General features: G+C 41.0%; 1 protein-coding gene and 1 non-coding gene across 2 annotated transcripts in view; both read right to left on the bottom strand.

Moving 5' to 3' along the window:
- The window catches only part of HSD17B4 (hydroxysteroid 17-beta dehydrogenase 4), an 80,440-nt gene that overhangs the window by 41,182 nt on the left and 21,395 nt on the right, over nucleotides 1-17,863 (bottom strand). Inside the window, exons 5-10 of the mRNA XM_070412513.1 lie at nucleotides 17,307-17,328; nucleotides 17,155-17,201; nucleotides 15,304-15,388; nucleotides 13,942-14,129; nucleotides 3,815-3,906; nucleotides 1,201-1,225 (exon numbers count right to left, since the gene is read on the bottom strand). Coding sequence (XP_070268614.1) covers nucleotides 1,201-1,225; nucleotides 3,815-3,906; nucleotides 13,942-14,129; nucleotides 15,304-15,388; nucleotides 17,155-17,201; nucleotides 17,307-17,328 — 459 coding nt within the window. The remainder of the gene's footprint in view (nucleotides 1-1,200; nucleotides 1,226-3,814; nucleotides 3,907-13,941; nucleotides 14,130-15,303; nucleotides 15,389-17,154; nucleotides 17,202-17,306; nucleotides 17,329-17,863) is intronic.
- On the bottom strand, nucleotides 15,630-15,793 carry LOC139009606 (U1 spliceosomal RNA). The gene has a single exon (XR_011471340.1). It is a non-coding gene; the product is annotated as a U1 spliceosomal RNA (small nuclear RNA).

Below are 17,863 nucleotides of genomic sequence, written 5' to 3'. Positions count from 1 at the left end.
GAGCTTCGTTGGATAGTAAACCGAGGACTAGTAGTGATAACAGATCAAAAAGTTCAGACAGCCAAATACTATATCAAAATAATTTTCCCTTTTCCTCCCTTTGTTCTTCCTCCTTTTCCACAGGAAGTCAACTAGCACTCACAGATTCACAAAAATCATTACTACTGCGTAAGTTCCATGAGAATTAACATTGTTTTCTTTTCAAAAGACAGTAATAAATAACCACTAGTAACTTATTTAAATATAATGGTCAGATTCAGATGATTATTAAACTGAAGATCTATCTTGGAGAATGACAGAAATGACTGCTTCTAGAGCTTTCCTATTAATAAAGTCCCAGATACAGCTTTTATTATAAGAATGGATCTTCCTTTTTAAAATTGATGTCATAAGACACTTAATTGAGTAATATAACTCAATAACTGGAGAGAAGAGATGAAAATTTACTTTAATAACTGGAGAGAAGAGATGAAAATATTGATAATTTACAATGCTCTCCAGTAATGGTAACCTTTTAAATAATTCAATTAATTTTTATAGCACTAGCCAACTGCAAACATAAATTGGGTTACAGGAATTTTTACAATTTTTAAAAATTGCCTTAGAAAAGCAATTATTCAATCTGGAGCTCACAAGGTTTAAGGGCTGGGGTAAGAGAGGCTTAAAGCTAAATGAATTGAAGGGAAATAATTTCCACAGATCAGTTGCAACTTCTGTCCCACAAAATTGTCCATGTGACTCTATGTCTCTTGATGTCTCATGCTCTAAGGAAAAAAGAATTAAATGAGAGAACTGGAGAACTTGCCTGTTGTGGCTCTTCCCATCTTTTAAAAACCAGCTCCCCCTCCGTCCCACTCTCCTGCTGAAACAGTAAGAACAAGCACATGGCATGCCAGAGATGTGGGAGGACATCAATATAGAGACTATGCTGTCTGAAGGAAGAGCCAGTTCTGGATAAGAAGAGGCAAATCCTCAATAAGGACTGCCAACAGAAAGAAAATAAAACAGATTCTTGAAAATGCTACAGTCTGCAGGACAACTTCCACGTTTTAGAATACCTGGTGGTATAACAATGTTTGAGATTGAGTGTGTGTGCACTAGATTCAATGGTTAGGCATTTGACAAGATCTTTATCCAGCTCTAATTAGATATGCAGGTTTAAAGATATGGAAATAATAATGTATAGCAAAAGAGACTTACATTTTCCAATCCATCCTGCTCCAACCTACCAAGAAGAGGAAAAAAAGTTATACCATCTAATGTGAAATCACTAATAAAATTTTTAAAATGCAAAAAACAGGCAACTATCTTACTAAGAATATTAGAATACTAGATGACAAAGGATAAAAACAATACAAATATCTACTGGCCCTCGTGACTGCACTGTTCATGTTATCACAGTAGAAATATAAAGCAGCACAATGTAGTAGAAATCATGTAGTAGAAAAAAGACTCTGATGTCAGAAACCAAGGTTTAACACCAGTTCTTCTTACTGACTAGTTATGTGACCCTGGTCAAATTATTTGACTTTCCTAAAGCCAAGTTTCCACTTAGGTAAAATAAGTATAATAATACACTCTTCAATGAGGTAATCATGAAGGTTAAAAAACATAAATTATAAAATTGCCTAACACATCACAGACTTGATATACATGTCCCTCTAGAAAAACCTAGTGGATAAAAATATTAAAAGCAAAGAAAAATAAAACCAGGATCTGAGTTAATGAACTAAGTGTAGTCATTTTAATAAAACATCTTTATGTAAAGGTAAAGCAAATGACCAAATATATTAACTGCCACACAGAAGATAAATTTTTTTCTAAAGAACATTCAAAGATATTGTCAGAAGAAAATGTTGTACGTAAAGAAAACCTGTTTGCCATGTCTTCAAATGTCACTCAGTGTGCCAGAATTCCACACATGTATGGAAAGAAGAAAACTTACCAGTGGACAGTACACATCTTAGTGGCTATAGGCTTAAAGGTATGACTTTTTTTTCCCATCTTTTTCAAAGGTCTGATTTTTTAATCACCCTTTGCCTTTATATTAACAGGCCCACACTTTTTATAACAGACCCATCAGTCCTGATGCTGCCAAAGTAGATAAATCAGCAGTGGTTTTGACAACAGTCAAAAGAGATACCATTTTTTTTATCATGTTTGGGGAGTGAAGCAACAAACTACAAGCTCCTCTCAGGTGCTAGAAACATCAGCTTCAACTGAGCCAAAGGAACTGTATCTGCCATGCCAGTTATCTATTAGGACTTTACTTTCAAGGTTTAAGTCAGGATATCACACACACATACCTTACTTTATTTTATCAATCATACATACCAAATGTTCCTCACTAAAAATGTGCACAATATCATAAAAGAAAACCACACACAGAATTTCATCTACCCAAGATCCTGTGTATGTTTATTGTGTGCAAAATGCATATCTAAAAAAGACTACTAGTGTAAAATGCACATCTAATAAAAGACTGGAAGAGAATACATAAGAATATTAATAGTAATTATCTCTAAATAGTAGTAATGTGGGTGATTTTTTTCTTCTAAATATTTTCCTGTATATTTGAAGTTGTCTACAAAAACACATATTATTTTTGTTTCCAGAAATTAAATAATTGTAAAAGGTAAAAAGATTTTTTTTAATTCCCTAATAAGATTAAACACACACACACACACACACACACACACAAACAGGCAGGTAAAATTTTGAGCTTGATATTATTAAATTTTCTTCCTCTGTAAATTTAGTGTAGTAAATTTCTTTCCCACTCTAATTGTCCACAATTCACACCCAATGATTGTGATTAAGAAAGTGAGGCACATAACTCCACTTAAACATGGATAGACTGTTTTTTATTTACTTATCTGCTTTTTGTTCCAATAAATCAGGCTAAAATACTATCCACTTCAAACTGAGTCAGGTTATTTTACTACTAAGAAATATTTTTGGATATCATTCTATTCCTCATACAACAAACAGGTTCATTATTACTAGAGGAGGGGAGTCATAAAATATATCAACAGTTCATGCTAGAAAGGTAAAAAGAGATCAAACTCAAATGAGAAAAAATGCATAAAGTGGCATAAAGAGATCTAAATGGACTCTGACTATGGGTCTCAATGGATGATGTAATTATATGGGGTTTTTTGTTTTTTTAATTCTACAATAAACATTTAAAGCTTTGCAACAAGGAAAAAGGGAAGAGTTTATTTTTAAAGTTAAGATAAATAGTAAGCTGTGTTTACTGATCTACCACACCCAGACTAAATTCCTGCTATACTGATATATTTAAATTGAGGGGTGACTGCTAGGTACTATGTACTAGGTTCTATACTAAGAGTTTAAAAGTATGATTTCTGTTTGCCACAAAAAAAAAAAAAAAAAAACTAAAGTTCAGGGAGGTTAATTTGTACAAAATTCCAGCAAGCCAGCAACTGCCAGAATACCAGTAAGAACTAAAAATCTGACCTGGCTGACTCTAAGCCCTAGGCTCACCCTTCCACTTTACCACTGAGCTTCTCAAATCCAATGAGACTTTCTATATTTGATTATACACCCCAAACCAGCCACATTTTCATTTGGTAAGAATATCAGAAATGAAGAAGAAAGTAAAAAGAGAATTTATGAAGTTGCAGTTACTTTCTCAAAACATTCCTTAATGATAATATAACCATAAGATTTTTTAAAAATCAACTGATGCTGTTTTAAAAATGTGAGCAATTGGAAAATACTAATTTTTAAATCATTTTCATATCTAATTACACAATATTCCTTTGAAAGAAAGCAGGAAGGTACAGAATACCTCAAACAAGCCACCGTTTTCCTCACAACTCTCATGGCACAGCCAAAGGACCAGGGGTGCCACGTAATCTGGCTTCAGTGCTTCCAGAATATCTGAAATAAATGCCCCCCAAACAAGTTTATAAACAAGAATATGTACACACTTAAGCAATCATGTTACTTTCTGAAAATTTCTTACTTATAAAATGATAGGCAATTCAGAGACATTTCAAATAACAAGAACTAATTTAGATGTACAAAATTAGACTAACACTCAAGGCTTTTCAAATAACTTTTTCCATCCCAATAGAGATATTCCTAAAGTTCTCTCAAGTTTGAATATTAAATACATCAGACATATCTTTTCCAAGATGGATAACATACTATTCAGGAGAAGTCAGTTACAGCTGCCTAGGCAAACACTGGTGAGCAGAGCTATGTATGACATAGGAACTTAGCTACCATTCGTTCCCAAAACTATTTCACTCTCCCAGCCATTTAACCAGAAGCTAGAAAACTAAATTAAAAAAACAACAACAAACAAAAAAAACCACACACACACACACACACACACACACACACAAAAACACAGCCTTGACAATTGTAATGTTAGTTGGATAATGATGTGAGATGAACCTTGCAACCGTGTAAGATAATGATGTGAAATGAACCTTGCAACTGCATAAGATGATGGTGTGAAATGAACCTTGCAACCATTACTGATGAGTAACAAAGTGTAAGAAATATTTTCCCATTGCATCCTTTCTGTGAGCAACGTAACCAAGCAGAAAGGTACCACACAAGGAGTACGAAGACCTGGATTTTACTGCTAGCTCTGCCAAGCAGGCAATTTAGGACTGTGAACACATCACTCAACTCCCCTGGACATGTCTTCTCAGGAAGACGTAAGTAAAATGCTTTCCCTGCCTATTCCATCAAGTTGTTCCAAGGCTCAAATGAGATACAATTTGCTAATATACTTTATAATCTTTAAAGAATAAAATAATTGCACATTTTAATTGTGAAATTATGAAATATAATTTTATATTAATACTAGAGGCCCAGTGCACAAAAATTTGTGCACTCGGGGGGCAAAGGGGGGTCCCTCAGCCCGGCCTGTGCCCTCTTGCAGTCTGGGACCCCTCGGGAGATAACGACCTGCTGGCTTAGGCCTGCTCCTGGGTGGCAGAGGGCAGGCCCAATCCCTAGGTGCAGCCCCTGGTCAGGCTCAGAGCAGGGCTGATTGGGGAGTTAGGGAGCCGCCCCCTGTCATGCACAGAGCAGGGCGGATGGGGAGGTTGTGATGCCACCCTCAGTCACGCTCAGGGTAGGGCCGATTGGGGGGTTGGGGCACCGCCCCCTGTCACACTCAAGGCAGGGTCAATGGGGAGGTTGCAGCGCCACCCCCTGTCACGCACAGAGCAGGGCCGATCAGGGGGTTGGGGCGCTGCCCCCTGCACAGAGCAGGGCCCATCAGGGGGGTTGGGGCTCTGTACCCTGCAGGGCCAATCAGGGGGTTGGGGCGCTGCCCCCTGTCATGCACAGAGCAGGGCCCATCAGGGGGTTGAGGAGCTCCCCCCTGTCATGCACAGAGCAGGGCCCATCAGGGGGTTGGGGAGCTCCCCCCTGTCACTCACAGAGTAGGGCCGATAGGGGAGTTAGGGCACTGCCCCCTGTCACACACACAGCAGGGCGGATCAGGGGGTTGGGGCGCCGCCACTGTCACACTCAGGGCAGGGCCGATGGGGAGGTTATGGCTCTACCCTGTCACACACAGAGCAAGGCCCGTGGGGGGGGGGGGGGGGGGTTGGGGCGCTGCCCCCTGTCACACACACAGCAGGGCCGATCAGGGGGTTGGGGAGCCGTCACTCTCACACTCAGGGCAGGGCCGATGGGGAGGTTATGGCTGTACCCTGTCACACACAGAGCAGGGCCTGTGGGGGAGAGGGGATTGGGGCGCCCGCACCCTGTCACGCTGATCCGGTGCCAGGAGGCCTCACGGCTCCGCTGATCCCGGTGCCGGGAGGCATATTACCCTTTTACTATATAGGATAGAGGCCTGGTGCATGGGTAGGGGCTGGCTGGTTTGCCCTGAAGGGTGTCCTGGATCAGGGTGGGGGTCCCCACTGGGGTGCCTGGCCAGTCTGGGTGAGGAGCTGAGGGCTGCTTTCAGGCTGGCAATTGACTGAAGCTCCCAACCACTCCTTTTTTTCTTTTTCTTTTTTTTTTTTATTCTGGGCCAGCTTTAGCTCTGGCTCTAGCTCTGAGGCTTCCGCTGCTATAATCGAAACAATGTATAACTCTAGCTCTGAGATGACTGAAAGCTTTTTTCTGGGGTTTTGTTTAGCTTCTACATTTGCAACATAGTTTCTTAGAGTTGTAGCTCAGAGGCTGGCAAGGCAGGCGGGGAACGTTGGAGTCTGCAGTCACTGGAGCAAGCAAGCCTCATGTTCGCTTCCAGCTGCCTGGCTGCCGGCCGCTATCTTGGCTGACAGTTAATTTGCATAAGGATATGCTGATTAGCCAATGGGAAGGGTAGCGGTCGTATGCTAATTACCATGTTTCTCTTTTATTAGTGTAGATGCTAAAGTAACAAAGATGACATTTACAGTCTCTATAAATTAAAGAGCAGCTCCAAAAACTTTTCATTTCATAGCCTCTAAAAGTTCTCAAGTATGCAAAAAATCCAATGGTACACTGTTCTCAACTCTCTGTTATAAGCACAAGGAGAAAACCAAAGGGAGAATCCAACTTCTTAAATGACATGACAAAACAAATTCTTAACCTATACAGATGTTTGCGTTGACTAACTTTATAGTATTGAATGCAACAATTAACACATTAATGAAATCCAACTCACCATCTATTATCTTAGGTGATAAAAAAAAAAAGAGAGAAAAGAGCATGTCATATAGGAAGAATACTTCTGACTTGCATTTTATTTCACATATTGTCACTAGTAATTTAAGTAAATATTCTTGCTTTCCAGTACTAAAAATACATTCCAAACTCCAACGTTAGCTAGCATCTTATTAAGCCCGATTTTATGAACAAAAAACAGGATGAAGGAGGTAAGTGAAATTCCTGAGAATATCACAATGAGATACAATTTTATACTCACTAGACTGACACATACAAACAATGCCAAGTTTTGGGGAAGGACCAGGCATAGGGAAGGGTTAACTCAGCAGGCCAGGGTTGCTTAAACTTTGCACAATCCTAAGAAAGGTCTGTCTTCAGGACTGGAGCTTAGCCAGCTCCTGAGGGGTGAGGTCTGAGCCTTTGGAATATGCGGCCTAGTAGGAGTGAGTCCCTGGGCCATGCTGAACCAGTTTGATCAGATGGTTTATGCTAAGGATATGACGTATGGAGAAGTCTTTTTGCTCTGAGGGGATGGAGTCTGAGTGGCTGAGGTAAATCACACAGGAGCTGCTTGCTTACATGACTGACTTCCAATAAAAAGCCTAGACACCAAGGCTCAGGAGGGCTTCCCTGGCTGGCAACATTTTACAGATTCCATCCTGGTTTCTCATGAATTTCACTCTGTATGCCTTTCCCCCTAGCTGATTTTAACTTGTATATTTCACTATAAAAAACCACAACCATGAGCATAAGAGCTTTGCTGAGTTCTGTGAATTCTTCTAGAGAATTATGGAGCCTGGGGTGATCCTGGAAAACCCCAATCCAACCATAGGTCAGTGAGAACTCTGTAACCACTGATGAATGTTATATTGGCTTAACCCATTTGAAAATTATTTAGCATTATGTGAAGTTTAGCATTAGTATATTCCATAACTCAGCCATTTTACTTCTAAGTACACAACCTAGAATATCCTTGCTGTGTGACTCTGGACACATGAACAAGAATGGAAACTGGAAACAAACCCAGATGTCCACTAATAAGAATTAGATAAATTCTCATAATGGACTATTACAGAACTATTATATAAATGAGTGAACTACAGCTATAAATAATATAAATTAATGTTAGAAATATAACATTGTGCAATCCCCCCCCCCAAATTACAGTATATTACAATTTTATGAATATCAAAACAAGCAAACCAAATAGCTTTTAGCCACGTATTTATTATTTTTTAAATTTAATTAATATTTAAATGGTTTAGTATTTTTTAAAGAAAAATGGTACAGAAATGAAAACCAATCATTTTCTTTAAGTTATTACATCTTGGGGAAGCAAGAGGGTTGGGATGAAAGAATAACAAACAAAGATTTAAGTTACTGGTAATGCCCCGATTTAGAGGTTGCATGACAGCTAGTCTTCAAAATGGCCCCAGTGATTCCCCATCTCCTCTTATTCACCCCTTCCCACAATGTACCAGGATTGCTCTCTATGACCACTAGAATAGGACACTTCTGAAATTAAAAGATACTGCAACTTCTGTCTGATGGCTGTTTCTCTTTTTCAAATTATTAGCTCTGGGGGACGTCAGCTGCCCTACCAAGAGTAGTCCTATGGAGAAAACCACATTATGAGAAACTGAGGCCTCCTGCTAACTGTCATGTGCATGTATGAGCTTGGTAGTGGATGCTCTAACCCAGACAAGATTTCAAAGGACCAGAGTCCCAGAAAATATCTTCATTAAATATCATTACAGAAAACATCTTCATTAAACCCCAAAACTTCCCAGCTAAGCCACTGAAAACTCCTGATCCCAGAAACTGTGAGATAACAAATGTTTATTGTTTTAGTCTACTAAATGTTGGAATAATTTATCACAGAACAGTAAATAACTAATATAACTTGGGAAGTTAGTTCATGGCTATTCATTCTAGGACAGTGATGGCGAACCTTTTGAGCTCGGCGTGTCAGCATTTTGAAAAACCCTAACTTAACTCTGGTGCCGTGTCACATATAGAAATTTCTTGATATTTGCAACCATATTTTTGATATTTATTTTATACTAGAGGCCCGGTGCACTGGGGGGGGGGGGTCCCCCAGCCCGGCCTGTGCCCTCTCACAGTCTGGGACCCCTCGGGAGATAACGGCCTGCTGGCTTAGGGTGGCAGAGGGCAGGCCCAATCCCTAAGTGCAGCCCCTGGTCGGGCTCAGAGCAGGGCTGATTGTGGAGTTGGGGCGCTGCCCCGTCATGCACAGAGCAGGGCGGATCGGGAGGTTGCAATGCCACCCTCAGTCACGCTCAGGGTAGACTGATTGGGGGGTTGGGGCACCGCTCCCTGTTATACTCAAGGCAGGGTCAATGGGGAGGTTGCGGCCCCACCCCTTGTCATGCACAGAGCAGGGCCAATCAGGGGGTTGGGGTGCTGCCCCCTGTCACTCACAGAGCAGGGCCAATCAGGGGTTGGGGGGCTGCTCCCTGTCACTCACAGAGCAGGGCCAATCAGGGGGTTGGGGCGCTGCCCCCTGTCACTCACAGAGAAGGGTCCATCAGGGGGGTTGGGGCGCTGCCCCGTCACTCACAGAGTAGGGCCGATAGGGGAGCTGGGGCACCGCCCCCTGTCACACACAGAGCAGGGCGGATCAGGGGTTGGGGCGCTGCACCCTGTCACACTCAGGGCAGGGCCGATGGGGAGGTTATGGCTCTACCCTGTCACACACAGAGCAAGGCCCATGGAGGGGGGTTGGGGCGCCACCCTCTATCACCCACAGAGCAGGGCCGATCAGGGGTTTGGGGCACCGCCACTGTCATACTCGGGGCAGGGCCGATGGAGAGGTTATGGCTCTACCCTGTCACACACAGAGCAGGGACCGTGGGGGGGGGGGGGGGGGGTTGGGGCGCCTCACCCTGTCACACACAGAGCAGGGCGGATAGGGAGGTTGTGGCCCCGCCCCGTCACACACAGAGCCGCAGGGCAATCGGGGGATTGGGGAGCTCCCCCCTATCAGGCACAGAGCAGGGCTGATCAGGGGGTTGGGGCGCCTTTCCCTGTCACACACAGAGCAGGGCGGATAGGGAGGTTGTGGCCCCGCCCCCTGTCACACACAGAGCCGCAGGGCAATCGGGGGATTGGGGAGCTCCCCCCTATCAGGCACAGAGCAGGGCTGATCAGGGGATTGGGGCGCCTTTCCCTGTAACACACAGAGCAGGGCGGATAGGGAGGTTGTGGCCCCGCCCCCTGTCACACACAGAGCCACAGAGCAATCAGGGGATTGGGGAGCTCCCCCACATCAGGCACAGAGCAGGGCTGATCAGGGGGTTGGGGCGCCTTTCCCTGTCACACACAGAGCAGGGCGGATAGGGAGGTTGTGGCCCCGCCCCCTGTCACACACAGAGCCGCAGGGCAATCGGGGGATTGGGGAGCTCCCCCCTATCAGGCACAGAGCAGGGCTGATCAGGGGGTTTGGGGGCTGCCCCCTGTCACGCTGATCCCGGTGCTGGGAGCCTCGCTGCTCCGCTGACCCCGGTGCCAGGAGGCATATTACCCTTTTACTATATAGGATAGAGGCCTGGTGCATGGGTGGGGGCCGGCTGGTTTGCCCTGAAGGGTGTCCTGGATCAGGGTGGGGGTCCCCACTGGGGTGCCTGGCCAGGCTGGCTGAGGGGCTGAGGGCTGTTTTCCGGGTGGCGAGTGACTAAAGCTTCCAACCGCTCCTTGTTTTCTTTTTTTTTTTTTTTTTAATTCTGGGCCAGCTTTAGCTCTGAGGCCTCGCTGCTGAAAGCAAGGATACAATGTTGCGGTCCGGGGCTGACTGAAAGCAGGTTTTGTTTAGCTTTTTATTTGCAACGTAGTAATAGTTGCTTAGAGTTGCAGTTGAGAGTCGGGCAAGTAAGGTGGGGAACGTTGGAGTCTGCAGTCCCTGGAGGAAGCAAGCCTCCCTGCTCGCTTCAGTGCCTGGCTGCCGGCCGCCATCTTGGCTGACAGTTAATTTGCATAAGGATATGCTGATTAGCCAATGGGAAGGGTAGCGGTCGTACGCCAATTACCATGTTTCTCTTTTATTAGTGTAGATATTTAAATGCCATTTAACAAAGAAAAATCAACCAAAAAAATGAGTTCGCGTGTCACCTCTGACACACGTGTCATAGGTTCGCCATCACTGTTCTAGGATTATGTTTTATTTCATGTAAGAAACATGTAAGTTACATACATTTCTTTCCATTTATCAAATATATTTCAAATAGAAAAAAGAAACTGCAAACGTCTGCACACATTACTTATAACATCTGGTTTTTTAACAAATAATTCTTATAATAGCCTGTAAGTGGATATTTCAAAGGGAGAGAAGAAATTCTGTGCAAAATTAATTTTCAGCTTTTTCTAAGCTATTAAAAAAGGTAATAAAAACCAAAATAGGGTTGCAAGATAATGACATAGAAAGATCTTTAATTCACTTCCTCCCACTAACACACCAAATATACCCTACATACAGAGAAATTTCTCCTGAAGAGACACTTGGGGCTGACTGAGCAGCTTCTGCACAACCAATGGCATAGGGACCAGACAGAGAAGGGTAGGCGATACGGAGACGTGGTAATGAGGGGACCCATCCCCAACACAGTGTCCTGCAGTAGGAATATCACTGAGCGGCCCGCATGCAGACCACCTGCCCTGGGGCACAGCGAGAAAACAGCAGTCTAAAGGGCACCTAGCCTATATGTGAGGAAATCCATTTACAAACCCTAGTGTGCCTGCCACACGGGTGGAGAACTGCTGGAACTCGCTCCAGGATCAGAGGTAGCAAAGAGCATCATTTTTATGTTACCCCTCCACCTTAATAGCAGGGGTGAGAGCACAGTGCAGGCACTCTAGCTGGCCTGCCATGGCCATTCCGTGTCCCTGAGTCCCTGGCTCACACCAGCAACAACCATCCCCCAAAGGTGGCTCCAGTGAAGAGTGTCCTGGGACCCCCCAAACCTGCATGCAATCCAACTGCCCTGCCAGTGTATAACTGGTGAGTCATACCCTAGGTCACCCCCAGCCCATGCCTCCTCCATATCTAGCTGTCCCACCAAGGCAGCACCAGCAGTACATACCCTAGCTCCAGCCATTCTGCCAAGACAACCAAAACACAGTGCCCCCCAGGACCTCCAGGCCCACACCCACTGTAGCTCCAGCCATCCCACCAAGGCAGCCCCAGCATGGCAGTGCCCCAGGACACTCCAACCCACACCTGCTCCAGCTCCAGCCATTCCACCAAAATGGCCTTGACAGAGCGTGTTCTGGGGTGCCTCAGAACTACGCCTGTTCCACTTCTAGCCAGCCTGACAAAACCACCTGGCACACACAATCAATACGCTCCTATGCAAGGCTGCTCCTTCAAGACTGGAAGAAGTGGCTGTGTTGCCTAATTCATAGAAACAAATACAGAAAGTCAAACAAAATGGGGAGATATAGAAATAGACTCCAAACAAAAGAACAAAATAAAACAGAAACACTAATTAAACAAACGTAAGTAATTTACCTGATAAAAAGTTCAAAGTAATAGTCATAAAGATACTCACTGAACTCAGGAGAAGAATGAAAGAACACAGGGAGAACTTCAACAAAGGAAAAAAACACACACACAAGAAAAAAGCAATCAGAGCAGAAGAATGTAACTGAAATAAAAAGTAAACTAGAGGGAATTAACAACAGAGTGGTTGGTATGGAAGAACAGATCAGCAATCTAAAAGACATAACAGTAGAAATCATTCCATCAGAGCATCAAAAAGAAAAAAAAATAATAAAGATAGTTTAAGTGACCTCTAGAACAACATCAAGCATACTAACACTTACATTATAGGGATCCCAGAAGTGGGCAAGAGAAAGAAAGGGGTAGAAAACTCATTTGAAGAAATAGTCATTGAAAACTTCCCTAATCTGGAGAAGAAAACAGACATCCGGGTTCAGAGAGTCCTAAACAACATGAACCTAAAGAAATCTATTCCAAGACATCTACACTAATAAAAGAGAAATATGTAAATTGTTTGTCACTCTGCTATGCCCACCAGCCAATCAGGATGAGCATGCAAATTAACCCAACAAAGACGGCGGGTTAATTTGCATACGTAGGCACAGAGCAAAGACTGAAGGCTCTGGCTGGAGTGAAGACTGAGGACTGAAGAGGCTTGGCTTCTCTGCTGCAACCGCAGCAGAGAAGCCAAGCCTCACTGTGGGCAGAGGGGAGAAGCCAAGCCTCGCTGCGGCCGGAAAGGAGAAGCCTAACCTCGAGGCTTGGCTTCTCTGCTGTGGCTGGACCAAAGGCCTGGGTCCCGTGTGCTGGAGGAAAACCGGTACCGGCAGCAAGGGGAAGGAAGGCCTATTGTGTGAATCTTCGTGCAATGGGCCTCTAGTTTATAATAAAGATGGTAAAAGTTAAAAGACAGAGACAGAATTTTAGAGGTAGCAAGAGAAAACTGACTTGTCACATTCAAAGGAAACCCATAAGACTATCAACTGATTTTTCAGTAGAAACTTTATAGGCCAGAAGGGATATTTAAAATGATGACAAGGAAAAACTTACATCCCAGAATATGCTATGGGGCAAGGTTATCAATCAGAATTGGAGGAGTGTTTCCCAGGGAAGCTAAAACTAAGGAAGTTCATCACCACTAAACCAATAAGGAAGCACTGTCCTTAAACGACATATTATATCAGATGGCCTTAATAGATATTGCAGAACCTTTCATCCCAATACTGCAGAATACAGTCTTTTCAAATACAAATGGAACATTCTCCAGGATATGTCACATTTGGCCACAAAACAAGTCTTAATAAATTAAAGAATACTGAAATCATATCAAGTGCCTTTTCTGACAGCTGCATGGAACTAGAAATCAATCACAAGAAAAATCTAGAAAAAATACAAACACATGGAGACTAAACAACATGCTACTAAACAACCAATAGTTCAAAAGTCTATTAATTATTTTTAAAAATTAATATTATTATAAAACAGTAAGAATGCTATTACCACATTCTGTAAAAAATATATTTCTGTATACTGTATATACCTACGCAGAGAAAAAGAATGAAAGTGTATCTCAGTGTGGTAGAATTATGGCTCATTTTTTAATCCTTCTCTTGTGCTTTTCTAAAATTTTTGTAATGAACACACATTATACATAATGCTATTTTAAACTGTAGGAAAATAATTTTTTAACTATTCAGAAAATTAAATACTTTTGCAAAGCTCACCTCACACAGATTTGTGGGTAACAGCACTGAAAAATCTAAGCTACTTACCTTCAGGCATGACAGTCTTGGTCATCCGTGATCCAGCAGTAGGGGCAATAGTATTACAATGAATGTTGTTTTTCTGGCCTTCAATTGCAAGAGTATTTGCAAGGCCCAGAAGACCCAGCTTTGCAGCACTATAATTTGCCTGGCCAAAGTTGCCATATATTCCTGAAGCCGATGAAGTCATAATTATCCTAAAAGGAAAATCAATCCCCCAATATCATCTTTGCTATGATTTTATAATGCTACAACTGTATGTCTTTTGTTCTTTTCAGTATTATTACACCTGTCAAAAACAACTCTGTATATTGCCATTAGATTCTTACAATCATGATTCATATACCTAAAATAATATTAATAATAAAATTAATCTCGGCCCTGGACAGGTAGCTGAGTTGGTTAGAGCACCATCCTAATATGCTAAGGTTGCCCCAGTCAGGGCACATATAAGAAACAACCAATGAATGCATAAATAAGTCAAACAGCAAAACAATGTCTCTCTCTCTCTTTCTCTCTCTCTCTCTCTCTCTCTCTCTCTATTTCTCTCTCTCCTTCCTTCCTTCCCTTTCATTCTCTAAAATCAATAAATAAAATTAAAAATAAATGATAATAATAATAAAAGTAATCTCTCAAACTTCAACTATAAGATTTAACTGTTTTAAAAAGAATCCCTGTTTAGAACCAAATAAATTCAATTATAAGAATGTTCATTATCTATTGAAAACAACAATAAATATTTATAAACATAAAATAAACTGGCAATACATATGTTAAAATTTTAGTAAGAAATATTAGATAAAGCAGTTCTAATTCTTCAGTACTCATCACTTTGACTCTCTCCCTTTCTGGATAACATTAAATGCCTCATATTAAAACAATGCCATCTCATCATCTCACCCAATCTGACATATTTACTAGCTCTACCACGTTCTGAGTACTCACAGAGATGCAACTATGAGAGTTCTAGAGTTCCTAAACAGTTTATAAAGACTATCTCATGTCTCACAAGTATCAACTAACAGGAAACATCCACTCATTTCTCCTGAGTTAGTCACTGGATACACAAAATGATATTTTGGTTAGAGAATAAAGTACAGGTAAACTCAATGTTTACATGGCAAAATATCAGCACAGCAGAAAAATCATTAATAATGAAAAGTAGGAGGTGAAAATAATACATAAAGCTGTCCAGCTCAGCTAATCTATAACTAAATGACCAATTTAATGAGAGGGTATGTGCCAAAACTATACCTAAAAAGCCCACACATATATGACGATGTTTTCCTCAATATCAAAGCAATTATCATTCCCTCTACACAAGAACCCACACAGATTTCTAATCCCCCTGGAAAGCATATGCAACTCTACCTTCCAAATTTCTGTTTCTTCATGTGATCCCATGCTGCCCGGGTCACTTGGAATGAGCCCCGCAAATGAACTTTATGGATTAAATCTAAAACAAGAAATTATTTTTAGTATATATTTTGTCAAAAATTTCAATAGACGTCTCAGAATGAACATAAGCAATGATTTACTTATAAACTCATTTTAAACGTAGCATTCAAAATCAACTGAGTAAATATTTTTGCCTTTGTTCCAGTTAGGAAAAACCAATCATACCTGTTTTGCCTATCACTTATGATAAGGTTACTGAAACCCTGTACATATCTAAATACAATGACATCTTTTTTTCATAGATGTGAGCGAGAACGCAGTCCTCCACTACCACAAATTATGCAGTCGAATTTCCCACATTAGGGGAAATCGCAGGGGTCAGCATATGCAGAATGCAATGGATAAGGCTCCCCCTGGGAAAAACACCTTGGTGATCATGGTATTTCCCATGACAGGTAAGTATGGTACAATGCCATCTTTAATTTATGCCTACTTTATATAAAAAATCACTAACTTTACATATATAGTTGGGACTTGACACAAACATTAGTTAAAGCATAATCACAAACCACACGGTTCATCATCAAGAAATGTTTACAAAATGCTCAGTATATATCCCTATTTTTCCCAGGGTTTATAAATGAGTTAGAGAGAATTGGGGGGTTGGGGGTAGAAAACGAGAGAAAAGAGGGAGGGCGGAGGAAGTGAGAAAGAATGTTAATCTAATGAATAGACAACCTGGGGAATGGTTCAGATAGACAAAAACCTGTAGATTTAATTTTTAACTCAATTTATTTAGATATAATTTGATATTTTAATTATTAAGTTTTTAACCATTCTTACTTATTTTTGTTTCAATCTGGGGGTCTCATCAAATGTTTTCATGTATATGTTAGAAGAATAATGTAAGAGTGAAAAAAAGAAACTTAAAGGGGGTAGGGAGGTAGTAGTTAGGATGGTGAGCTGAGGATGAAACCAGAGGAGGAAATATCCCAGTCCAACAGGAGCTGAAAAGAAAGTGCCAACATAAACCCCCTTTGCCAACAAATCTTATCTTCGCTTCTTTTTTACTCCAATTCCTATAAGGGAAGAGGAAACTAAAAGCCCTTCTTTGCTTCACTCTAAGTCACAAAGATATATTTTGCTTCTTCTAACAGAATTTGTGGCCATATTCCTCAGGAGCACACACTACAAATGATGAGAGAATTCATCTCAGTTATCATGCCTGTCACTGTCTCAGCCACCATTGCTTGTTTTAGTTCTGATAGCCAATGAAAGCAAGGGCAAAGAAGAGTGAACAGAAAAAACATTTTTTTCCTAACTGATTTGTTCATTATCTAAACTCAATCTTTCCTAATGGAAAATTTTCCTACTTATTAGAAGCTTCAAACTTACATCTAGGTTTTCCCACCCATTACTAAGATTTCCATCATTGTTAGTGCCCCGGGCTACCTTCCATATCCTGCTCTTGCTCTTGAAATAAGAATCACACAGCCAGAGAAGCATGTTGCAGGCTGTTAGAAAGAGTTAATACTGCTAGGAAATGCTGACAACCTCTCAAGGGAAAAACAAATCAACAGGCACAAAATCCTTTTGAATAACTTCTGACAATTGATTTAAATTTTTTAAAATTTCTCAAATGTTTTAAAAAATCAGCTATTTCCAAGTGTTCATCATTTTCAGTTATAAAGCTTATGCATTACTTACATTAGCAGAAGTAGATAAAAGCAAGTTTTTTCTTAAATGTAGAAATTTATCAAATATTAAAAGGCTAAATGGACAGGTATACTAGTATTCTAGAGACATATATTAAAAACAACTTACCCCAGTCTTCATCACTTATTCTACTAAAGGAACGGTCCCTCAGAATTCTAAAAAATTGATATTATATTGGTTAGTGTGGGGAAGAAGTATATAGTTAAAAATAAAAAAACTTTGTATGCACATTACTAAAAATGAAAAAAATAAATACTCACCCAGCATTGTTAACCACAACATCTGCAATATAAAAAGATCCAGGTCACAAATATATAAGCAAGCATATTAATTGGTAAAGAGTGCTATCAGAACAAAACTTTATACGTAAAGAAAAAAAATCTATTCACAAAACCACAGCCAGTATCACGCTGAATCAGGGCTTTGCTCTCGAACTCACATATCTAAATATTTCCACCTCTACATTCTGCCGAAATTATATCATCCTATTTATATAATTAGCTATTGCACAACTCTTAGGTTCTTAGGATTCAGGGGTAACCACAAGCCATTCCTCATTTAACCACAAAATTCACTCAGAAAGTTAAAAACTGAAAAGGTTTTTTCCTTGCCACTCAAAAATCAAAAGCCCAGAAAGAAAACCAATACTTTAAACAATAAAGAATTTTAAAAATGTTAACACATAATTGTATTAGTATTCCTCTTATGAAAAGAAATCATATAATTTAAAGTGAACCACCATCATGTAACTATTTTCACCTATGACTTCCCACCTTTGTGGTCTTGATCCCTCTGTCACTATATGTGAACATGTCTC

This window comes from Myotis yumanensis, unplaced genomic scaffold (assembly GCF_028538775.1).
Source record: "Myotis yumanensis isolate MYYU_CA2020_CCGP unplaced genomic scaffold, mMyoYum1.0.hap1 SCAF_4, whole genome shotgun sequence".
In the NCBI taxonomy this organism is placed as follows: Eukaryota; Metazoa; Chordata; class Mammalia; order Chiroptera; family Vespertilionidae; genus Myotis; species Myotis yumanensis.
Note: the sequence above shows the minus strand (reverse complement) of the source record. Positions and strands in the feature narration are given on the sequence as shown.